Consider the following 25,902-nt stretch of genomic DNA (forward strand, 5'->3'; position numbering starts at 1 on the left):
GGTATTCCTCTGTTTGACTTTCAATCCAATCAATCAGATAGACAGAGGTAGATCCAGTGACCTTTTATGACCTTTAGATATTATAGTACAAAAAGTAGACAGAACATATGTATATAACTAGGGCAACATTCATACAACTAGAGGTCCATTTACTTAGTTCGAGTGAAGGAATAGAGGAAAAATTGTTCGAATTTCGAATGGTCGAATATGGCTACTTCGACCATCGAATGGGCTACTTCGACCTTCGACTATGACCTTCGAATCAAACTAAAAATCGTTCGACTATTCGACCATTTGATAGTCGAAGTACTGTCTCTTTAAAAATTTCTTCGACCCCCTAGTTCGCCACCTAAAACCTACCGAGGCCAATGTTAGCCTATGGGAAAGGTCCCCATAGGCTTCCTAACAATTTCCTGATCAAAGGAATATCCTTCGATCAATGGATTAAAATCCTTTGAATCGTTCAATTTGAAGGATTTAATCGTTCGATCGAATGATTATTCCTTCGATCGTAGGAATAGCGCAAAATCCTTCGACTTCGATATTCGAAGTCGAAAGGTTTCACTTCGACGGTCGAATATCGAGGGTTAATTAACCCTCGATATTCGACCCTAGATAAATGTGCCCCCTACTGTACAATTGTGGCGAAGCTTTCGCTGGCGAAAATTTGCCCTTTAGTGAATTTGCCACTATGTCTCATGTCTCAAGCACAAAATGGTCCCACACTTGGAATAACTTGTATTTGTAGCAGATCTATTAATGGTTCCATGACATGAACAAAAATGTGTCCTCGCTACACTTCAATAATTTTCCCATTTCGCAATGTATGTTGATCCAGTGACAGCAGCCCCTATGACTTCAGTACAACAAAATACAAATTCTTTCTTTAGCTCATTGTTTTTGTTATTTATATATTTGCAGGGTTAGAGTTAGACCATAATATTTATATTTTTATACTGATCTTTATGCATTTCTCTGACTATTTTGAGGGTTTGCATGTTCACAGTCACATTAAGGGGCAGATTTACTAAGGGTCTAATTTTGAAGTTAAAAAACTTCGAAATTCGACCCTTGAATTGAAATCCTTCGACTTCGAATATCGAAGTCAAAGGATCGGATGATCGAATAGAAATCGATTCGATCTATTAATAGATTCTATTTGATCAAAAAAAACTTAGTACAGTGCTGTGGAAGGTCCCCATAGGCTAACATTGCACTTCGGTAGATTTAATTTGGCGAAGTATGAAGTCTAAGTTTTTTTAAAGATAAGTACTTTGACTATCGAATGGTCAAATATTCGAACGATTTTTACTTCGAATCGAAGTAAATTCGAAGTCGTAGTATCATATTCGATGGTCGAAGTACCCAAAAAATTACTTAGAAATTCGAACTTTTTTAACTTCGAAAATTCACCCGAGCTTAGTAAATCTGCCCCTAACAGTGACATTCTGCCAAACCATTTGACTTATCTTTAGATGAAAACCATAGAAACTAAAATGACACTTTTCAAATATAGCTGCTGAATTGTCACATTTTTTAAATTCATATTCTTTCGATAAGGAAAATTTGAGATGAGAAAAGTTCTGTACAATTTGAAATCAAGTTTTTTTTAAAATAAAAAAGTTGCTGCACCCTTGGCTGCATATAAAAAAGAAAAATTTATTAGGAAAAACTTATTTGGAAAGAATCACTAACCATATTTAAGGACAAATGTATTCATTTTAGAGCTGCTATTTTGCCCTAATTCTTGTGAACTGTATCAAAAAATATCCTAAAAGCACTAGACGAATACTTGCTTTTACGGGAAAACATATTCTGAGCAAACAGAAAGAATTTTTACTTTTATTGGAAGGCAACTGTATTCATTTTTGTTTTGCTTAGATTTGTAAAAAAACATGATAATTAAAAAAAAGTGTGTTTTTTAATTCTCTACAACTTTTTTTTTACCACAATCATGTTTTTTCAAACAATAAAAACCTCACCACTTTAATTGCTGAGATTTCCAATTTTTAAGATAAGTAAAAAAATGCTATAATGAAAAAAAGTAATTGCAAATAAAAAGACAATTGAGATTTTGCAATTTGAGTTGTAACTAAAGAATTAAGAAACTTGCGACTGAATCTTTCCAGTGTTGTTATGTAAGCTGTAACAACAACTTACTCACAGAATGTCCCACATGTATCTTCTACACATTGTTGAGTATGTACACATTTAGGGGCCTATTTATTAAAGCTCAAATTTTTCTGGTCAAGTTTTTAAAGGGAAAACTCGAATTTTTAGAGGGGAAAATTATTATAGATATTTATTATACCCCATAGCTGCTAAAAATCCAAATCCATCTCAAACCTCTCAAGGTCATGTAGAACTTAAAAGCAGATGTCCCTGAAGATGTTTCTTGACATCGGGATCCTTGCTGATTTTCATTCAATAATCTGATACATTTGCGGCAACAATTTGATAAAGTTGAGTTTTCGTAGTGTCAATTCCTTAAAGTTGTATGATTCTAATTGACACATGATTTTGTTGCATCTCTTTTTTTTTTTTTTTTTGACTGACTTTTGTTTGAAGCAAATTATTGACAAATGAGTTAAATTCATGGATGGTTAGGTTGACTTTGCTTTAATAAAAAAAAATTAGATATACGTAAATGTGAGTCTTACGGGGTTATTCACTAAACTCTGAATCCAAAAATTACAAAAAAAAATTATTATTTTTTTATATAAAATCGGACTTTTAAAAAATCATGAATTTTTTGGAATTTATTAAACCCAAAAGTCTGAAACAGAAAATCTGGCATCTCAGACCTGTCGAGGTTGCAAATCAGTTGGGAGAAGTCCCAATGATTTTTTGATGTGCGCTGGGTTTCGTGCAATACCCCAACGTTTTCTGAGTTTTTAGGTGAAAAACATAAGAAATCAGAGTTTTCCGGTTAACAATTCCAAAAAAATTTGTGAAAAACTGGATGATTTTTTTCCTGCAGACAACATTTTCGGGAAAGTGTATTAATAAATAAGCCAAAAAAACCTGTGCAGATTTTTTTTCAGAAAACGTTGAGGTAAATTCGGACCTATTAGGTTTCACATCTGTTTGCAATGTCAGTTTATTTAGATTTGTTTGCAGTGTACAAATTGTGTCAAAATATCGGCAGTTTTTAGCTAATTAAACAAAATTTGGCTACATTTATCCATGATGTTTCCTCTCAGCTGAGCATGACTGTCGGTTGTCATGTCGTCTCATTTTTGTGATTTTTACCGGTGAGTGATAACTGGGTATTGCATAATAACTTGTTATGTCTTATCTTCTCCCAGCCCTCATGCTATAAATGTGTTCACCTGTTACTAGGTGAGGCTTGGGCGGAGAAAGCAATAAATTGGTAGACAATCCATATATTATCTCTTTCTGAGAACTAAACAAGAAAGAGCCACTGCAAAACAAAGGTTTCAAGGAAATCGCTGTAGAGGAGCTTGGAATCCAGGTAGAAATATATTGATTATAATTACTATATTATGCACCTTGAAAAAATTTTTTATTCAATGAAAAAATTCAGGGAGATGACTACAAATGGACTGGCCCTAGGTAAAACTTCTAAATTCTAAAAAAAAGTATGATTGTTCTTATTTCACAGATTTTTTCAGAGGAAAAAAAAACTTCGACTTTTTAGTGATTTACCAAAATCCGATGGCAAAAAAACCCAGCATATGAAAGCTCTCGAGGTCCTATATAAGTCAATGGGGAAGGTCCCAGTGTTTGAGCTGATGTTGGTACCGATATCCGATGAGTTTGTGGTTTCTGCACAAAGAACTCTGAAAACTTTGATTTTTTCGTAGATTTCTGAGTTTTTTGTGCAGAAACCACTAACAATTTGGAGTTTTCGGGGAAAGCTCCGAAGTTTGCCAGACCCTATTTTTTTCTAGCTTTTTTCTTCATAAATAAGGACCATTCTGGCAATCAGAGTTGCTCAGATTTCTAACATAGAAATACTCAGATAAATTCGGACCTTGATAAATAACCCCCCAACTGTGATTAGGAATTGCATTAGTTAGTACCTTGCACCTAATGCAGTAAATGGATGCCATTGCCATTGTTTTGCGAGATGAGCAAAGAGCTTGTATAGACCCCTGTACATTTGTCACTAGTATTTTGATGGATTACATTTCATGCCCATTTTTGCACTTTTGCACTGCACCTTATGATCTTATATGAGCCCCTATATGATTTTCCATATAGGGGCTCATATAAGCTGGTGAGAGGTATATAAAGATAAGGAGGTCTGACCTATAGGCTGTTATAGAGCAGAATGTGACTATACTGTACCAATATTATTCAGATATGGGATTCATTGATCAGAAATCCATTATACAGAAAGCTCCAAATTACAGGAAGACCATCTCCCATAGACTCCATTATAATCAAATAATTAATTTTGATTTTTTTTTATCTTAATAATAAAACGGTACTTTGAACTTGATCCCAATTCATCCTTATCGGAGGCAAAGCAATCTTGTTGGATTTAATATTTAAAATATTTTTAAGTAGACATGATCCAAATTATGGAAACATCCCTCTTTCAATTCCCTCTAGATACATGTTCTTACAAAGGGATAAAGTGCATTCCTTCTGTATTTAAAAAGCCCTGCCCATGTAGAAAATGTGATGCAGGTGGTGGGTGGGAGGTGGAAGAACTCTAGGTTTTAGCTAGGAAACATATCATTTACTCATTTGCACTGACCACTGAACAAGGATTGTGAATTTTCTGGAAATACCTGAAGAAGTGGTGTGAAATTTGGAAGCCAGGTGAAAAAATACCAAAAGATAGAAAACTATTTTGAAATGCCAAAAAGATGCATTTTTATATTTATATTAATTTCTCATCCATTTTTCTTTATTCTGTACCAGGCTCTGGTCATTATATGTGGAGTTTAATATGGTATGTACATGAGTCTATGCACATGCTTGTAATTTTATAATACTTTTAACAATAGAATATTGGTGACATACAATTTTGCCTTTTATTTTAATTTTATATTATTTTAATGATTTTCCTTTTTTAAGGCAATGTTATAAATTGGTGTAGTGTTTCTGTGTCCGTTCATTTTTGATGCACTACGTTCTTTCTTCCCGTGATCATGCTTTTTTCTTTAAACCTTTAAAAAAAAAAATTAAAAGAAAAAACACAGTTACATAAAAATGTGATTGAGGCAAAAAATGCAAGCTTATTTTTAACTTTTGTGTGTGTTTTTCATATTTATTCACCAACGCATTCTTGCTCTCTAAGAACTGCTGCTTTTTTTTTTAAATATTTTAAACAAAAAATATGATCATGTGGGGAAAGATTTAATTTCCCCACACTATAAGCACAACAATTAAAAGAAACTTGATACAGATTTATCAAAATGTAACATTTTTAATTTTTGAGAAAACACTCAAAAACATGATAACCTCAAATGTGTGCAAAAAACCTTGAGACTTAAAAATTTGATCACATTCCACTCTTTGTTTTCAATGGGTTTCCCAAATTTTAGAGTAATCTTGACAAATTGAATTAAATGCTTGCATTTTGCTAATACATTGCATATTTAAACTCACCAGTGTTTAGATGCTAAATTTTTTTAATTCATAGATTTTTGCACTTAAATCGAGTTTTGCAAACTCGAATTTGTGATTCTTAGTGGCAGATTTATCAAGGGTAGAATTTCGAAGTTGAAAATACTTCGAAATTCGACCATCGAATCTAAATACTTAGAATTTCGAATTTGAAGTTTTTTCAGCTAATTTGGCAATCGATCAATCAAATTAAAATCGTTCGATCGAAGATTAAATCCTTCGAATCGAATGATTTAAAGGATTTCAGCGATCGATCAAAGGATTTTAATTCGATGTGTAAAGACTTGGAAAAAGTTTGTAGAAGGTCCCCATAGGCTAACATAGCAATTCGGCAAGTTTAATTTGGCAAAGTATTGAAGTAGAAGTTTTTTTAAAGAGACAGTACTTATCGAATATTCGAACTATTATACTTCGAATTTGAAGTCGTAGTATCCTATTCGATGGTCGAAGTATACAAAAAATTACTTCGAATTTCAAATTTTTTTACTTCGAAAATTCTGTCCTGAGTTAATAAAACGGTATAAGCTCAAAAGGATTAAGGAAATGATTCCACAAATTATATAGCAATAGCCAACCAAACAGTTACAATAATGGGTGACAATATAGCATTGTCAAGTTGATCCTAAACTAGGAATACACCAAGAATAAAAAAAGAGAGAGAAAAGGTCAAAATCATATAGCAAGTGTTTTTTATTTATATAGAAGTGCTAATATAGACCAGTGTTCAACAAAAGCCCCATAAATAGGACTTGTATTGGGTCTGCATTTGGCCCATAATGGAAAAGTAGAATTTTATCAATTTAAAAATAGCCATATAGCCAATTTATTACAAATCCTACATAGCTGGCTCAAGTCAAAGTTTATATCCTATTCCAATGATCCATTTTGTCTTCTCTCATTTTCACATCTTCACATCCAACAGAACTCAACAGATTCCAATGTGTATGGATCCATTTCAACGTCAACTGCCACATCAGACCCCCAGTTTGCTCAGCAAGTATATGCAATAGGATCTATGCCTCCAGATCCAAAAAAAGAAGCTGGCACATGGTGTACGGCAAGTAAGTGACTCTTACATAACGGAAACAAAAGAAATGTGAGCCAAACTAAGACTTGTGATATTTATCACTGATCTCTGTAAATAAGTCAAACAAAAATGTTGTTTCAGTTTGACAATTTAACATTTACTGAAGGGATTATTCTGGTTTCTAGTCTGTTTCTTATCAATATCTGTCACTATACTAAATCTGACTTTTGTCTCTTGAAGAAAGAAACAAAATTGTTTGTATTGTCTCCAGCGTTTGCGTGCTCATAGCAGCAGCCATCATTATCGCCGTGCTGTGTTCAATTTATGGTAAGAATACAAAAAAGAAATCCTTCCATTGAAATTAAAATGTGTGAAATAACCTTTCTGGGTAATTGTGATATTCTATGTAGCTGATTAACTGAGTTTCAGAAATATTATTTTCTGATTTTTTTTCCATATTATTCATGGAAAAAAATAGTTATTCAGGCAGTTTACTATTATTTACTTTGTTTTTGATTACTTTTTACAGAAAATTGGAAATATTTTCACATTTTGCCATGGTGCTTTATGATTGTTATTAGAACCAAATACATCACTGAGCTGGATATCATTTTAGGCAGAAAAGCCCCAAAGAAAATGTTTTAAAAATGTTTTAGAAAACCTAGAAACTTTTAAGGAAAAATGTTTTGTTACATACTTGATTTTTCATAAAGTCAAAAAATCTTCACAGAAAAGAAAATATTTTTTTTTTTGCTTTTCATGCAGATATTTTAACATATTTGAGAAAATTAGCCTCTATATGTTTACAGATGAGTCCAGCACATCTATAACTTTTTTAAGTTAGGTTGAACAAGGTTCCAAGGGGTTCCATTATTACATTTTTCCGCCTTCAACAAATTGGTTAGGAAACCCAACTGGGCCTATTTTTGTGTTCTGGTTCCAGTTCCTTAATTCTTAATGTAACATAAAACGTAACATATTGTAGAACAGGGTGGATCTCTTTCCCAAATATTTTCATGGGTTTAAAAACTACATTGGAACTGTTATATTTTTAAATTTCATACCATTTTAATAGGCACTTTCATTATGAGCTGGAGCATTTTACGAGATTTTCATTAAATAATTGATTTTGCCTTGAGAACAGATTTCATTGTCATTTTGGACCATGGACCATGATATATAGGCAACAGCTTCTCCAACAGAATATCTAACTTTTGCCTATATGTCTTACAATGAATACTTGGGGTAATACAGTATGTATCTACGGTATTTATTGTAAGATGCATTCACTTTTATGTTGCCTTGAGCCTCTTAAACCACAGTAGCTTCACAGTTGGCCAACGAATTGGCCAACTCTTATGATAAAGTCTATGGAAGGTTGCACATTATGGTATCTAAAAAAATGCACTTGCTGTCAACATTGTTGTCTTACATCTTAATGGTATGTTGTCCTCAATGGAAGTTACAACATTCTAATTTGCAACATTCAACAACAAGTTTTTTTTATGACCCCCTGACCTTGTCTAAAGGAGAACTGAGGCTTAACAAATAAGCAGACTAGAAGTGGTTAATATATAACCTTTAGGGGCAGATTTATCAAAATATGAGTTTAGATTTTAATAAATAAAAACTCACCCACCATCTGTTCATTCCTATGGGATTTTTGAAAGCGTTTTTATCAAATGGTGAGATCTAACTTTCATCCATTGATAAATATGCTTCGAAAAATTTCATAGGAATGAATAGAACATGAGTTTTTATTTATTAAAATCTAAACTCACATTTTGATACATCTGCCCCTAAGGGTTGCACTAAATAAATACAGACATTAAGGGAGTTGTTTACTAAAACTCAAATGTATTGGTTTTATTAAACCAAGCTTGACCAAACTCCCAACCACAAATTTATCTTATTTAGCAATAAAATAACTTGAAAACTAGACAAAATCATGAGAAAACCCTGAATTTTTCGGATTATCAGACATAATCCAGTGCAGATCATGATATCTTCAAATTCTAAAAGGGACATTTCCCATTGACTTAAACATGACCTCAACAGGTTTGAGATAGCGGATTTTCAGACTCCGACTTTTTGCAGTTTTAGGGGCCGATTCACAAAGGGTCGAATATTGAGGGTGCCTCTTTGCCTGAGGATGCCCCAGTAGCTCACGTCTTCTTTTCTGCTGATTCCCAGCACATGTTCTAGGCTGCTATCACTTACCTGAGCTTAGGGACAAACTCACAATTTACTCTATATAAAAGTCAGTTCTCCTTCTCTTTGAAACTTCTTTCTGCTTCATGTGCATTTCCAGTCCTTAGTGCCTTTCAAGACCCAACAGACCAGTCTTGCCGATGGTTGGCCCTCTTTAAACTGAATTATTTGTTTTGAATGATTCTACCTGGCACATGATTTCAATCTACACTCTGACTCAAGCTTTGGTCCTTTGTTCACAGTTCCAATAACAACTATAAAATCAAACTGTGAAAAGGCATGTGGAACCAGCGGAACTTGTGTCCTTTCTTCCCAGTGGTGTGATGGGGTATCTAATTGTCCAAATGGAGAAGATGAGGCAGTCTGCTGTAAGTAGTGAATATTATGAGCATTGTAAAGCGGATCTGCTGCAAAATATTCAACAAAATATTTGCATAATGAATTAACTTGTAATTTTTAGCCAGTTTGCACTATGCATCAGTTATACATTTCATCTGCTAAACCCTGTATTTGTTTACCTCTTGATATTTTCTGTACTGTATCTTCTAACTATATGCACCATAGGCACTCCAATTACCACAATGCCATACACGCATGGTTCTCTCTCCCAGGTCTATAAATCACAGAATATTCTCTAATCTGCTCATAATTTGGACCCCAATTGAATTACGATTTTGCTTCTCTTCCAGCGGCAGAAATAAGGGCATGTCAGATGTTATGTGGAAGCTCTGGCACCTGTGTCCTTTATACCCAGTGGTGTAATGGCATTTCAGAGTGTCCTAATGGAGAAGACGAAAAAAACTGTGGTGAGTTGGTAGAGGAGAATCCAGAATGACAGGTGTCAGAGTCTAAAAAAGGAGACAAAATTGAATGTTTTTGCCAGATTTTTAGAGAGATTTATAAATAAAAGACATGAATGAGAAAGTAGTGGAGGTGAGTGGTGTTGAAAGTTGACAGAGATGAAAGGAGGAGTTAAGAATGAATGGTGTTTCCTTAAAGGGTTCCTTAGCTGAGACCCTTACCTGTAACCTACTCTTACAGTTCGACTGTACGGACCAAGTTTCCAGCTGCAGGCCTATTCTCCTGCAAAAGCCACATGGCTGCCGGTGTGCTATGACAAATGGAGTGACATCATTGGAAAGACTGCCTGCCAGGACATTGGATATAATGTGTTAGTAGGCTAAGTAGTCCATACCCAACTCTGCCAATTGCTCTTTCCCATTTACTATTGTTATTATATCTATAGGTAATTGTATTTTTTTTAGTTGGAATTGTGTGAAATTTAGTTGGAAGTGTGCTAACAACAGACGTAAAAATTTTTCATTAGATATTGCTAAGTGCGGGACATACAGTAAGGGGGCTATTTATCAAAGTCCAAATTTATCTCAATATTTTCTACTACAAACTCCATTCAAATCCGCTTGGGTTTTTTTACTTTTATTTATAATTACATTTTCCCGAAAATTTGCTTTGCGGGAAAAAATCTGATTTTCATGTTTTTTTTGGATTTTTCAGCTGAAATCGTATTGATTTCTTATGCTTTTTCTGTCCGAAAATTCCGAAAACTTCAGGGTATTGCACGAAACCCAGCGCACATCAAAAAATCATTGGGACTTCTCCCATTGGGGCAAATTCACTAAGCGCGAAGCTCCGAACTCTATCGTTAATTCGCTAGCATTTAGCATTTTCGTTACTGCGCAAATTCACTAACGAACGCTGGCGTAGTTTCGCTAGTATTACTTCGCACCCTTACGCCTGGCGAATTTTCGCTAGCGACGTAACTATGCAAATTCACTAACTTGCGCAGTGTACTGAACGCTACCTTTTACGCTAGACTTCCTTCGCCACCTCAGACCTGGCGAAGCGCAATAGAGTAGATAGGGATTGTTTCAAAAAAAGTCAAAATTTTTTCTAAGTCCCAAAAAACGCTGGTGTGTTTTTTACATTATGGGTGATAGGCTGAAAAAGATTGAAATTTTTTTTGGGGCTCCCCTCCTTCCCCCCTACATTTCCTGACTCATGGCAGCTTACCTAGACAGTGGGCACATGTGTAGGGCAAAATAAAATTTTTATTTGCTGATTTGAAGGTTTTCTAGGCATTTGTAGTGCTGATACGTATTTCTCCATTGAAATTTGAATTTGGCGCCGTATGCAAATTAGCCTTCGCTAGCGTAACTTCGCTTTACATAGCGAATCAACGCTAGTGCAACTTCGCAACCTTACGCTACCCCTGAGCGCAACTTCGGATTTTAGTGAATTTGCAGAGCGCTGGCGAAACTACGAATGTTAGTGAATTTTCCCCATTGACTTATATGCAACCTCGACAGGTCTGAGATGCCGGATTTTCAGATTCAGACTTTTCCATCCTTGGGGTTTAATGAATTCCGAAACATTTGTGATCTTTTAAAAGTCCGATTTTATAAAAATAAAAAAATATTTATATATGTGTATATGGAACACCAAAGTGCTGGATTTGTTGCAATGTTATTAATGGTATCAACGTATCAGTGGAAACTTAGAAAGCCATAAAGATGTGGGGATTTTTTAAACTGATGAATCTGATTAAATTAGATTAAATTCTGAGGAAATAATTTTTAATCATTCAAAAAAAGTTCTTACTTTTATAACTTTCATGGTACTTCATTGCCACTTTTGCCACAAGAAATGTAAAAATAATAGGTGGCACGTTATAGTTACTTGTAGACCCCACCCTGATTTGAGGGCAAGAAAGATGCACAAGGAAGGACTTTTCAATATAAGTTCTCCCTAGTGCACCTTTCTTGCCCTCAAACCACAGACAGACAGCAGGGTCAGAAGTCCTGGGGAAATTATTCTAAATATTCCATACAATGGTGTCCAAAACTGAACTTGTTTTTCACTCATTGCTCTGCCCTCTACAGTAGCACCTACTACAAGAGCAGTCAGTTGTTGTCCTCAAGTAATGGATATTTAATGCTCCAATCCAATACTGTGATGGGAAAGCTGTACAGAAATCTCAATTACAGGTATTTATTTAATCTTTATTGTAACTTATCTTACCAATTTTGTTTTTTTCAATAATTCTTCAGCAAAAACTCTTGTTACTACAGTGAATGTAAAAGCAATGAAAGCTTAGTATAGGGATATAGGTGAGATTGGTTTGTGGAATTTCTCTGTACAGAGAATTGGTATAAAAAAACACCTATGTCTTTAGACCATTTTATTTCCATGCTCATTATTTCCATTTTCCTACAACCTACCTGCAATAATTCCTGCCTACTGGAATCCACTTTTCTTGAGAAGTTCCCTTTCATTCTAAGGAGCTCTCTCAACATAACTGTATCCAAACGTACCTTGTTTTGACATCTACCATATGTATTAGGGGAGGTTATTTATCAAAATCAGTTTTTCTCTGTTTATTTAAGTAAAAAAGTTTGACCAAACTAAAATCCACAATTTTGACCTTATTTACCATTGAAAAAACATGCTAAAATGTATTCAAAAAATGTTATTGTGAAAAAAACCCGAATTATTAGATTTTATGCCCGAAGCCCTCACATTTTTTGTGAAATTGCTTGATACCCCCAAATTTTTTGCATTTGCGCAGACCATGAAATCTTCAGATTTGAAATGGTACCTTTGCTATTGACTTCTACAGGACCCCGACAGCTTGGAGAAGGAGTATTTTCAGATTCTGACTTTCATATAATAAATCACAAATAATTAGAGTTAATTTTCCACTAACAATTCGGATTTTATAATACAAAAAACTCAATTTTTTCAAGTTTTTGGCATTCAGACTTTAATAAGTAACCCCCGTAGAGTTAGCATCTACTTTCTTAAAATGGTTGGAGGCCACTATCATCCCTTCTTACATTGAAAGATCTGAAAGGAGACATTCATTTCATTCTAAAAATCTTTTAACTTGTTTTAATTTCCTCCCCTTATCACAAATATATTATCTATATAAATGCCCAAATTTTAATGAACTTTCAGTACCTAGAAGTTGAAAAAATATTCTCATCCCAAAGGTAATGCCCCTAATCTGTAGACTAATCCATCAAACTCTAAATGATTTTGACTCAACAAATTCCATTCATAACCCTAAAAAATATTTCTATGACCACATTCAATTTGTCTCATTATCAGAAAATTCATAAATCTGGAGCCTTTTCTCATAACAAGTCAATTGAACAAAACAAGGCGGAAACAGTTACAAATTCAGCTTTTAATATTTATTAAATGAATGCTTAAGGAAAATGAAATTAATTTTGGATATGCTTTCATTCTGTAAATGTGTTGTTCTGATATGATGTATAGTAGACGATATTTAAAACAAATCTAATTAATCATATTAATTTGATTTCAGTGCTACCTGCCCATATGGGAATACAGTTTCATTGCGCTGTATAAGTAAGTAATCAAAACTGAACTCTCATTTTTGTAATTTGCCCCTCTTACGTTTCAGAACAGGTCTATTAATATTTTTCTATAATACTGGCAATATTTGCAGTCAGTCTGTTAACTCACCAGATGAGTGAAAGATAAATGTTGATTGGTTGCTATGGACATGGGCAACTTTGCTGCATAAGCTCTAATATAAGTTATTACCGCTAATTACCCCAGGAAAGTGAGCTACAAACGGCAGTCACCAAAAATAGCTGATCAGACTAGCTTTAGGCACACAGTGGAATTGTTCACCTTTATTCCTATATACACACCTGCTTAAAAAAAAACAACATGAATCTACATACCTATATACTTTTTTGAGACGGGTGTTTTGAAGCTGGTGGCCAAAGAAAAGGCTTTTAAAAGAAATTTTATTATGCTTGCAAATGCCACGGAACTATGCAGAATAACTGAATCCATGTAGGATGTGTTGTTAGGATATCTGGAATAATAGACAATGTTGGAGTCAAAGAAAGTAAAAACAAAATGCAGGCTATTTATACCTCTATTATAACCAAAATAAGAGAATTTTTGATTAAGACAAACCTAGAGGCCCATTCATTTAAAGCCTAAATTTTGTGGTATTAGAGCTTTTTGAAACCAAGATTAAACTCATTTTCTCTAAAACCATGAATACCATGAAAGCAGCGTCAGCATGGGGTCTGGGGCCAACCATGTAGCCATGTCAGGAGCCCTCACATCCCCAGCCCCAGGTGCAACCCCCCTCCAATGGCCCCCCGCTCTGCACATACATTTTTTCCTTCAAAACACGAGGTGATCAGGACCAGGATTGGAGGTCAGGAAGTGGAGGGGGGAGCAGGTCCCACAAGCATTGGTTTCTCCTGGTGTCCCGTTGACCCAGTCCATCCCTGAATGAAAAAAAAAAAAAAGAAAAAAAATCAGAAAAAGCCATCAATATCTCTAAAACCTTTAAAAATTCAAGTTTTTTGGACAATTACAAATGAAGAAATAACCGAAAACCCCTAAAAGTCTGAATAGTTAAAACAAGTCCAATATTATCAGTGCAGCTCCCACTGACTTCTATGGGACCTCGACTGCTTTTACTTGGAGAAGTTTTGAATTAAGGCTTTTTGTGGTTTTAACACTTCATAAAGCTTGGATTTTTCAAGTTCTATACAAATATACAGTACATTTTTTGAGAATAAATCCAATTTGTCAAAGAAATGTGCATCTACAATGATGACTAGTAACAAATGAACCTGTATAAAGAAGATATAGTTGTGGGGTCCCATCAAGTTATAAAAGAGTGACCATAGAAAGTCACCTTAGCTAAAGGACCATTTGTTAATTTTGCTCTGTTTCTGACCAAAAAGAGCTTCAGTATAGAGGCAACTGAAACTGGGGTCAACAGATTATAAACCACCTCCAAACTTTCTCAATATCTCAAATGAAACCAGGAATTGCACATCTGGGGCATTTTAATCATTTTGAATGACTTAAAACTGTATTATTTATGTCTGTGTACAACAACATTACAACATATATTTCCAGAAGAGGGTTTTACAAAATCATTTTAATTAACAGTAGTTTATATAAGGTTCTATCTCAAGTAATTGCCTTGGTCTAACAGTTTTATTTTCTGTAATTGCAGATTGTGGTTTGTCTACAAAGGTGGATAGCAGGATAGTAGGGGGGACAGTTGCTATAGCGGGAGATTGGCCATGGCAAATAAGTCTTCTGAAGCAAGTCGGTTCCAGCACTTATTTATGTGGTGGATCCATCATCACACCATACTGGATAGTGACTGCTGCTCACTGTGTATATGGGTATGTTCCTATTGTAACCATTAATTTGTTTGTATGTAGACAACTCTAAGGTGGATGTGGGCACTTTAGGACATTTACAAGATAAGACTTGACTACAGACACTCAGGGACAGATTTACTTAGGGTCGAATATCGAGGGTTAATTAACCCTCGATATTCGACTGCCGAATTGAAATCCTTCGACTTCGAATATCGAAGTCGAAGGATTTACCACAATTCGTTCGAATCGTTCATTTCGAAGGATTTTAATCCATCGATCAAACGATTTTTCTTCAACCTAAAAAAGCTAGCAAAGCCTATGGGGACCTTCTCCATTGGCTTACATTGACTTCGGTAGCTTTTAGGTGGTGAACTAGTGCGTCGAAGTTTTTTTTTAAAGAGACAGTACTTCGACTATCGAATGGTCGAATAGTCGAACGATTTTTAGTTCAAATCGTTCGATTCGAAGTCAAAGTCGTAGTCGAAGGTTGAAGTAGCCCATTCGATGGTTGAAGTAGCCAAAAAAAAAACATTCGAAATTCAAAGTTTTTTTTATTCTATTCATTCACTCGAGCTAAGTAAATGGGCCCCTCAGAGTAAGCATTAAGAATATTACAAAGCACAGTTCACTTTATGGATGCTGACATACTTGTACACATCTTAGAATTACTCACTATTCTGTTGATGCTGAAATATTAACATGCAGGTACAGACACTATGAGCTTAGATGGCTAAAAGCAGGTGTTAATTACAGGGTTTCCTTTTCTGAAGCTCTAGTCACCATGACTGGCTTTTATATTGATGCTAAATGCTACAGTGGCATAGTGGAAATGCTGTCTATATGGAAGTAGTTCCTAAACTGTTGAGCTGAGCTAATAGGGAAGCCAGAACAGTGGCTTGGGGGTACCAATGGAAGTCCAGTTATGGTGAGATTTTTGCAAAGTGTCTGTTTGGTGTCCTAATAAGGGGTCCCCAACCTTTTATACCTGTGAAAGACTGTCAGGTGTCAACACAAGCATGAAAATGTTCCTATCGGTGCAATATAAGTGCTGTGATTGGCCATCTAGTAGCCCCTGTGTGGACTGGTAGCCTACAGGAGACTCTGTTTGGCAGTGCATCTGGTTTTTACCCAACCAAAACTTGCCTCCAATCCAGGAATTAAAAAATAAGCTCCTGCTTTGAAGCCACTGTGTGCAACATCAAAGGGGTTGGGGGGCAACATTTCAATCAAATTTCACCATTCTGATCCATCTTCAAACCTGTGAAAAATAAATTTTTTAGGCATGATCATTTGCAATGGTGAAAATGCAAATAAAGATCATGAGTATTTCTGATATGTATATTTTCTTGTATTTTTTAGGTCTACTTCTACTCCTTCTGCTTTTAAAGTATTTGCTGGAACACTGAGCCTGCAAAGCTTTTCTTCTGCTGGCTATTTGGTGGGAAAAGCGCTTGTGCATCCCAACTATGCATCAAGTACACAAAACTATGATGTTGCTCTGCTAAAGCTCACATCTGCGCTGGTATTTACTAGTATGTATTGGTCATCTTTTGTCATCTAAACAGTTCAAGAGTAGTGTGAGCAATACTTTTTTTTACAGGGTTTGATCTCAGTCTCTGTTTCACAGTGTTGGGATTAGAGATCTATTGAGCCCTGGTACAAACTGCTATGGGACATACCTTTTCCCTTCTGTCTACCCCTGTTCCTCATCTCCCTAACATGGAAAGGTGGTTTTTGTATCCCACGCAGTTGTACCTGGTGCTTCAAGGGATCTGTGGAAACAGCAGTTGGCTTTAGACAAGTACAGAGTGCTCCACAATAGTATGGAGAAAGGGTGAGGCTTCAGGTCTCACAAAACACTACTTGCACTTTGGGTGGACCTTGTGTGCTTCTCTATAAAGAAAAAGCACAATTTACCTAATGCCTTACCACCCTTTATAATAGATCGATTGACAATTTTAATACAGAACGCTTCAACAGCCACTTCTTACTAAGTTCTACTTCTCTAAGTAAGGTCCTAAGTCTATAGCAGGTCCCTAATCCTGAATCATTCCTACAGTTTTCCCCAAAGCTAATTTTTAAAATAATTCTTCACTGGGTTCTTATGACAAGGCCCTTATAATTAAAGGAGAAGGAAAGTCAAAACAGAAATAGCCTTCTAAACAAAGTCTTGTGGACATAGAAATCACTGACCGTTTTTAAAGATTTCTGGTGGTCTCATATAGAAGCAGCTACGCTATCTGAACACTGCAGCGTGTGAGTTGGGTGACGTCACTCTTTTTTCAGGCTCTTGCTCCCTGCTGCCCGAGGCAGCCTTGAAGCGCATTGGGGATAATTCAGTTGTTATGCGCATGTACTGGGGAGCTGCCTACGATGACGCGCATGCAAATCAGTATGTGCGCAAGGCATCATTGACATACGCCCACGCCCCCCAGTCAATCAGATTCTCAGCGTCAGGGAGCTGAGAGACACAGGAACTATTTTTTAATTACATTTGGGACTGCAACTAGTCGGCAACAAGCGCTTGTGGTGCGCAGCGAGTGGGGAATAAATGTAAATTATGCAGGCTATGGTGAGGCACGCCACAAATGGCATGATTATTACATCGGTTTTTCGCGCATGCGCAGTAAGGTGGAAGCCTATGCTACCTTACTAAACATGGCGCCTGCGTGTCTCATTATGCGAGCAGAAGAAGCAGATGGATTCTACGTGATAGGATTAACATATGTGAGTTATAAACATAACAATTTGGTAGGTCTTGGGCAGTAGATTACAGGGAAATAGATATAAACTTTTGCCTTTCCTTCTCCTTTAAACATATAAAAGTTTTATTAATCCATCACTAACAAGGATTATGCCTCACTACATAATTGTGATAAGTCGTTATTTCTGAAAGCGCCCCCTAGTTTTCTATAGAAGTTGCCAAAAAGCGTAATTATAGATCACTGCTGATCTACTGATCAAAAACTTCATTATAGATGCAAAAGAACTGACCAATGCGAATGCTGATTCCCAGGCATCTTGCTGTTATTTTATGTATAGAGATAATTAGATAATAATTTTATCTTATTAATGTTTTTATAAATCTAAATAAATCTAATTTGATGGTTATTCTAACACAAGTCCTTATATCATGCACTGTTTTTGTTGTAATTCAGATAATCTCAGGCCTGTATGCTTACCTAATGTTGGGATGTCATGGGCAGAGGGACAACCATGTTGGATATCTGGATGGGGAACTACATCAGATGGAGGTAAGTCAAAGACCATATATCAGTGATGGGCCACATAATCATGTTCCCATGACAACTCAAAAAGACCACACATTACTTTTCATGTTGGTTACACGGCTATAACTTTTCAAAAAAGAAATGTAACTTTCAGCTGCCACATAATTACAGTATTTTGCTTATTTTACAGTGTGTGGGTGCAAACATTTAAGCAGAATGTAATATTTGTGCATGAAGCAGGCAAATACCTTCAAGTAGGCAGTGGTGGTCAACTGGAGGCCTGTATGGTCCATACGTCCTGCAGAGGTTCCATGTGGAGCTTCCAGGCCACCAGATGCTGATCACCCCATGTATATTACATGTTACATTTACATAAATTCAACAAGACTTTGTCTTTGTTAATTATTTAGTGTAAACTTCTAAAATTCAGGTCTTGTGTTTGGATTGAGTATTACAAAACTGAACAATTTAAGCACCATATTTTATAACATCTTTATACATTTGATCAATTCAAGTTTTCAACTTACGGGACCCGGACTTAGAATCAGGTTTTTGCCATTCGAGTTTTTCTTAAATAAGATACCATTCGAGTTTCAATGTAATTCGAGTTCATTTGAGGTAAAAAAAAAAACCAACTCTAACACTCGACCTTTGATAAATAACCCCCTTACAGTTCTGAATCTTCTTTATCATAAGGCTGCTATAACTTTGAATATGTAGATTGAAGAGGCAGTGTACCTCCTTGCTTAACTTGAGTTCAGTCAATAGGGCTTGTGTTGCCTATGCTTCTGGCATATTGCTGGCTATGGTGTAATTTACTGCACTAAACAGGGAAATTGTTGCTACTCAATGTTTGGTCCTTTCGAGGTAGCTCTTTCGATTACCAATATACACCCCCCCTTCTCCCTCTATTTTGTTAACAGAAGTCCATTATGCAAGGGGAAATAAACTATCTGCCACACAAGGACCAATCATGCACAATTCCATTCTATTGAAATCGATCAAATGTTTTTGTGCTAGTAAGTCTATCTTCTCTTTTTGTTTTGCAGGCAGTATTTCCTATTCACTAATGGCAGCTTCAGTGCCCCTTATCTCTTCCATAACATGTAACCAAGCGGCTGTGTATGGTGGAGCCATCACTTCTTCCATGATATGTGCTGGTTATCTCAGTGGAGGAACAGACACTTGTCAGGTAAGGTCAGGACTCAGGAATGGTTAGTTCAGGTATTTGATTGAGAAATATAAAACCCTCCAGATTCCTTATTACTAACTTGATTGAAAGCTTAATTACAGCTCCTACTTGCCCAAACTGGTGAATATGCAGGTCTAATTGTATAACACAGTTGATATTGACACAGTCTTTATACAATGGACTCACCTTTTTTTTAGCATTCTTAATGCTTAGTCTTCATACCAAGTTCATATAAAGCAAGCAAAGGGCAACTTTTCTATGCTTTTCAAGCTCATGAGCACACATTAATGTATTATCCCGGTTAAGGAATGCTAAAAGCTGCATCAACATCAGAGTCCATTATCAGGGTTGTCTTCTTAAAGTAATATTGCTCAATAAAAATATTTTTTAATTTTACATTGCCAGTGGTTGGTACGAAATGCAAAGCAGTCCCCCGATGAGAATCCCAGCTGATCTGTGTAAATATATGTTCTTTGTTCCTACAACTGGAGTTGGAAGCTTTATGGTCCACCAATACACCAAAATGTTGGGAGAACTCTCTTCTTTCTTGCTTCCAATGTTTTATCCTTCTCAATATAGGGAGCATAACCAATGGTACCAGGGGCGATCCTGGCCCCTCCGCTGCCTGAGGCAGCAGCAGTTGCTGCTGCCCCCCCTACCCCGGAAATTCACTCTTAAAGTAGCAGGAGCAGCATTTTTTTGCCCATGTTACCTATTGGGGTGCTGCCGCCTGAGGCGACAGCCTCAACGCGCCTCATTGGTGAAGCACCCCTGAATGGTACCCTACATAGCCCTTGCAGCACTGGGATTTCTAATTTCTCCTCATGTCCTTTCCTATTCCTCCTGTTTAATGCCTGCATTATATATACATTTCATATATTACTACATAAAAGCATGATATCTTTTCTTCCACTGGAACTTTGAATTGTCAGGGGCAGATTTACTTGAGGGCGAATTGGCTAACGCTACCAGAAATTTGCTAGCGTTACCGCCCACAGGGACATCGACAATTAACTAACGGGCGCAGGTGTCACTTCACTAGCGAAATAGATAAACGATAGTGGTGATTCACACTCTATCGCCAGGCTACTTTTCGCTCTGGCGAATGGTTGTTACTTCGCAAATTCACTAAAATGTGGATTTTACTGAACGTTATCTCATTCGCCAGACTTGCCTTCGCCAGCTCAGACCAGGCAAAACGCAATGGAGTGCATAGATCGTTCTCAATCTTCAGTTACTTACATCATATTTTCTGAGTGGAAAAACTTCTACGTTTCTGTCGTCTTTTCCTTTTTTCAGGGTGATAGGCTACAAAAGTCCTAAAAAAATATTTTGTGTAACCGGTTTCCCCCATACGTTTTCTAACATATGGAACATTATTTTACAGTGTTGCTATTGACTTTGTTAAGGTTCCCTGTACATGTGTAGTTATCAGTGACAATGTAATGTTTTAGATACAACATGTAACAGAAAGATGTCCATTCAACTTTAAATGTCCCGCCTTATGCAAATTAGCCTGAGCACAAAGGCGGACTAGGCACTAGGCAGAATTGAACACCAGTGCATCTTAGCTTTGATTTGCTCACATTGCTGAAGTAACAAGGGCGAAAAATCGCCAGCGTCCATTGGTCAGGATGAAACTTTGCATCCTAGTAAATTAGCGTTGTCCCAGTTAATTGTTGCCTGGCAAAGGGTTGCGATGGGTGCGAAACATTTGCTGGTGACTTTTTGCCCTCGAGTAAATCTGCCCCTCAGACTTAGCTAAATGATCCTCTGATCCCCTTTGGTCCTAATTTCAATTAAATACAAAATTCATGGATTTGGTGAAGCCATAAAGTTGATCATGATCATATGCTGTATAAATTACTGTATAAATAATATGTGTATGGAGTTATAAATATCTGCTTTGTTGTCTATCTGTTGTTTTCAGGGTGACAGTGGTGGGCCTCTGGTTACCAAAACCAACTCCTTGTGGTGGCTTGTTGGTGACACAAGCTGGGGATACAGATGTGCCAAAGCCAATAAGCCTGGCGTATACGGGAATGCTACGGTCTTCTTGGAATGGATATACTCGCAGATGCAGGTAACATATAGTTTGGTATAGAAAATCAGATCTAGAATTAGGAGTATGCTAGGTAGGCAGGTACCTTAGGTGAAATTAGGGAGGGCCTTAATTCCAGGGGAAAAAAGTGCTTACACAGTTCCCATCCATTTCTGCCTTACTTTGCATGTAGTATTGAGGATAGGGGCAATAGCAGCAATTGTGGGGGGCTGGCAGCGAGCTGGCGAGTAGTGGGCAATGGTAGGGTGGTGTCTGGAGTTAGAGGTTGGCTTCAGGCAGCATTGAATTTTTCTATTTCTTGTGTCTGGTCTGTAGAAAATGTTAACAGGTGGGATGTCTTTTTCAGCCACAGTAGTTACTAAAAGGACAGGGCGACCAGAAGTGTAATTTCTCTAAAAAGTAAAGATCAATTGCAAATTTGCTTAGATTAACAATAACATATTTAAAGTTCATTTTAAAGGAGAAGGAAAGTCAATATCCATTTGGGTGTGCCAAATGTTAGGCACCCCCAAGTGATTGTATTGACTTATCTGACATCTCGGGCCAGTGCTCCTATCAGCAGAAAACTGCACCGGTCTGGGGATTCTTCCAGCGAGCACCATGGAGCGATCCTCTTCCGGCTTCTTCACTCTTCAAATTTCCCTGGGCAGACGAATGTGCAGTAGAATGAAATAGCCGTCATCCGGAAGCCTTGTGTCGGCTCCAGAGTGAACACAGTCTCACATTTCTTTGCATTTGCATGAATTCTGCCCCATCTGGCCCTAGCCAAAGAGTAGCTATTAAAATTGAAGCTAGAAAGTCCATCAGATTTTTGGTTGCTGGGGTCAGTGACCCCCGACAATCATATAACACTTACATTTCCAGGCTTGAAAGAGGCAGAAAAGGAAGGCAAGTGCTTTCAGCTGAAACAATTGAAGGTTTAATTTTGCTTTGTACACCTATAGAAAAATAATTGTATACCCTCTCAACATCACTCAGATGGAGACACACACTTTCTAGTGACTTACTCTGGTCTAAAATGAAACCCTTATCTTTTTCAGACATACGGCTAATGAAAGAACATCATGGATAGAAGGAAAGACCATGGCATATGGCAAATAATATGTGCGATTACGGTTATTGGCTTCTCTGCTTTTTTTTTTTTTTCTATTCGCTGCCCTTAGGAGCAGTTACCCAAGAAATGGTTTCAGCTACATATGGACAGTATGATGCATTTTTATTTCAGTTTTCATAAGGAATTGTGCTTGCAAATTCAATAGCTATATGAAATAAAATTCAACAATAACAAAACCCTTTGACCGGTGAACTCTTTGTTACTCAATATCATATGTGGAAGTAGCAGTTGATATATGCATGTTTTGATAGAAGGCGATATTGGAGGGCACAGTCAATGAAACAGTTCCCCAAGGCAGGTGATATTTCCAATGCTTTCTTGTGTCCTGTACTTTGCCCTTGCGCCATTCAGAAAGGTGGAAGTAACCAGGATTTTTGTAAAGGTGCAGGCATTTAGGGGGTGCATTTATGCCAATACCTTTTGTAAACAAGCCCTGGTTTGATTTGCCATGTCATAGAAAACCTTCCATGTATTTCAAAAACCCTTGAGGAGGGGCACAGATTACAGAATATGGGAGAATGTTTTAGTTCATCTCACAGACAGATTGGGTGAACGTTGTGAGGAGTTGTGGTGTGTATGGCCACCTGAATTCAGATTCCTAGAGTGAACTGTAAAATGAGCAAACCCTCACTCTATCTAGTCCTATTGGTCCCAATGACTTCTACCAAGGCACTGCTCTTTTCTCAGGGTCCTCTTTTTATCTACAAATGGTTTCTTGACTCAAAGGCACCATTCTCCCTCCTCCTCCAAAGTAGTCTTAACATGGCTCCTTCCTCTCTCTTATAAATTAGGGAAGCATCATCTGACATCCCCCCCTACCACATGGCATGTCTATACTGTATCTGGATGAGGAATGTATCCACTTTCCCATACCTTTAAATGCCCAACCCAGAGCTAGTAGCAGAATAGGAGAAGGAATAATTTCCCATTCCTATAAAGATTGTGCCATACTCTCACTTCTTGGTGATCTCAAGTCAATATTTATTTTACTGTGCCATACTCTGTCCTTTTTATATCCACATTGTGCCATTTTCTCTTCTCACTCCATCCCATAATTTGCTTTCCCAATGTAAAATCTAAAAGAATGTTAAACATGGTAGCACAGTGGTGGAGTTATGTAGCTCTGCTGGCTTGCAGCACTGGCGTTATAGCATCATTTCCAGCCAGGGCACTATCTGCTAGGAGTTTGCATGTTTATATTTCTCTGCTTCCTCCCACACTCCAAAAACATACTGTAGATCAGTATGTTTTACCCAGGAGCCCAGGAGCCACATAAGTGTAAAAAAAAGTTGGGGAGTAACACAAGCATGCAAATAGTTCCTGAGGATGTCAAAGTCTGTGATTGGCTATTTGGCCTCTATGCAGACTGACAGCCTACAATAGACTCTGTTTGGCAATACACCTGGTTTTATGGAACCAATACTTGCCTCCAAGCCAGGGATTTAAAAATAATCACCTGTTTTGAGGCAACTGGAAGCAACATCCAAAGGGTTGGTGAGCAACACATTGCTCACAAGCCACTTGTTAGGAACCACTGCTGTAAAGGCAGGATTATTAATTGCTGGTACAACTGGCCATAGGGTGTGTGACTGTCATAGGCACCTTAGTGTGTGTACTCCAGCAGGGCAAGAACTGATGAATAATTTCGCTAAATACTGCTGATTACATGGCCACTATAAGGGTAACGACACAGGAACATTTGTTGCTTGCATTATAAACTGCACTCCCGCAGTCAACAAATCTCCCTGAAATGCTTTCCCATTGGAAATAAAGTAAATTGCCAATGGAAAAAAAATACGAGGGGTGTCATTTAAATGTGGGTGTCAAATGTCCCTGTGTGTCTATTATAATTCAATATGAAAAGAAATGCAAAGAAAAACCTTTAATATCACTTCCTTATATTATTGAGATAAATTCCCAAAACAGATTTTGTTACAGTCTAAACCAGTTCCGTGATGCAAATTCACCACATTTTTGTTTATGGATAGGGAAAAAGTATCTGTGTTGTTGCTGTGGTTGTTAAATGGATGAATCTTTTGTTACTGTTCTCAGAGAACCTGAGCTACAGAACGTGACAATATGAGGGTTTTTTTTTTTTTTAAATATAACTGCCTCAGTGTAAATTGTTCTGTATCCTTTTACATATCCATTGTACATATCCATTTCAGAAGAACAGTGAAGCAGTAGAAAGGTTTCCTTTAACAGAAGAAACCCTTACTTTATGGTATGTGGAGGCATGTAGTGAGTAGAAAACTGTGGAATTTCCATCTTTTGAACTCTTTTGAAATATATATTCCCCTAAGGTTGGCCATATGCTAGGATTTGGTTTGGAAACTTTTGTGTGCTGAGATGCAAGTGTCAGAATCTCTGACTTGACCACATTGCAGATCACAATGCTATGAGTTTGTGCCAGCACAACAGACTAATTTAAATTCTTTTTATGAGGAGGGAGCAGGAACATTGACTCTGGGATGGCAGTGGATGTGATCTACTTAGACTTTGCTAAATTATTTGTTACAAATACCACACAAATGTTACTGGTTAAATTCAGCAATATTGGCCTGGAACATAGTATTTGTACTTGGATAGGGAACTGGCTGAAAGATAGATTACAAAAACATTTTCAAATGGACCGGTGTTGTTAATGGAGTACTTACTGCAGGGATCTGTTACTGGTCCTTTGATTTTTAAATTGTTTATTAATGACCTGGAGGTGGGCATTAAATATACAGTTTCTATTTTTGCTGATGAGACTAAATTGTGCAGAAATAGTTCCATGCAGGATGTTGCCACTTTAAGAGTGATTTGACTAAATTGGAAAACTGGGCAGCAAACTGGAAAATTAGATTCAATGTTGATAAATGCTAGGTTATGCAGAAATAAAATAACTGCAAGTTATACACTAAATGACAGTGTGTTGGGGGTTTCCTTAATTGAGAAGGATAAAAGGGTTTTTGTAGAGAACAAGTTGTCTATTCCAGGCAGTTTCATTATGTGGCTACTAAAGAAAATAAAGTGCTTTCTTTAAAAAAAGGGCATTAACTCAAGAGATGAAAACATAATTTTTCCTCTTTATAGGTTCTTGGTAAGGCCTCACTTTGGGTAACTTTACTAAGCGTCAAAAATTCGCCACCAACGGCTTCGCAGCCAGCTCACACTTCGCCAGGCATAAATTTACTAGGACAATGCTAATTTACTGAAATGTGAAGTTGCGTTCAGGGCACTGAACGCTGGGAATTTTTTCTAGTGTTATCACGGTAATCAAATA

The 25,902-nt window shown here is 36.8% G+C and overlaps 1 protein-coding gene across 2 annotated transcripts; it reads left to right on the forward strand.

Annotated features, from left to right (window-relative positions):
• The first annotated feature begins 3,330 nt into the window (after positions 1-3,330).
• On the forward strand, positions 3,331-22,787 carry tmprss2.13.L (transmembrane serine protease 2 gene 13 L homeolog). 2 transcript variants are annotated; one of them, XM_041581527.1, is made up of 15 exons: positions 3,331-3,475; positions 4,897-4,927; positions 6,527-6,665; positions 6,872-6,958; positions 9,085-9,210; positions 9,532-9,648; positions 9,884-10,013; positions 11,743-11,847; positions 13,191-13,234; positions 14,883-15,057; positions 16,396-16,568; positions 18,195-18,290; positions 19,316-19,458; positions 21,389-21,541; positions 22,561-22,787. In XM_041581527.1, the coding sequence occupies exons 2-15, from the start codon at positions 4,925-4,927 to the stop codon at positions 22,570-22,572; spliced, it is 1,503 nt and encodes a 500-aa protein (XP_041437461.1). In that variant the 5' UTR covers positions 3,331-3,475; positions 4,897-4,924; the 3' UTR covers positions 22,573-22,787. The 2 variants fall into 2 exon arrangements, with proteins under 2 accessions (XP_041437461.1, XP_041437460.1); XM_041581526.1 differs by lacking the exon at positions 3,331-3,475 and adding an exon at positions 4,694-4,794.
• The last annotated feature ends 3,115 nt before the right edge of the window (positions 22,788-25,902 follow it).

The sequence above is a fragment of the Xenopus laevis genome, chromosome 2L (genome assembly GCF_017654675.1).
Source record: "Xenopus laevis strain J_2021 chromosome 2L, Xenopus_laevis_v10.1, whole genome shotgun sequence".
In the NCBI taxonomy this organism is placed as follows: domain Eukaryota; kingdom Metazoa; phylum Chordata; class Amphibia; order Anura; family Pipidae; genus Xenopus; species Xenopus laevis.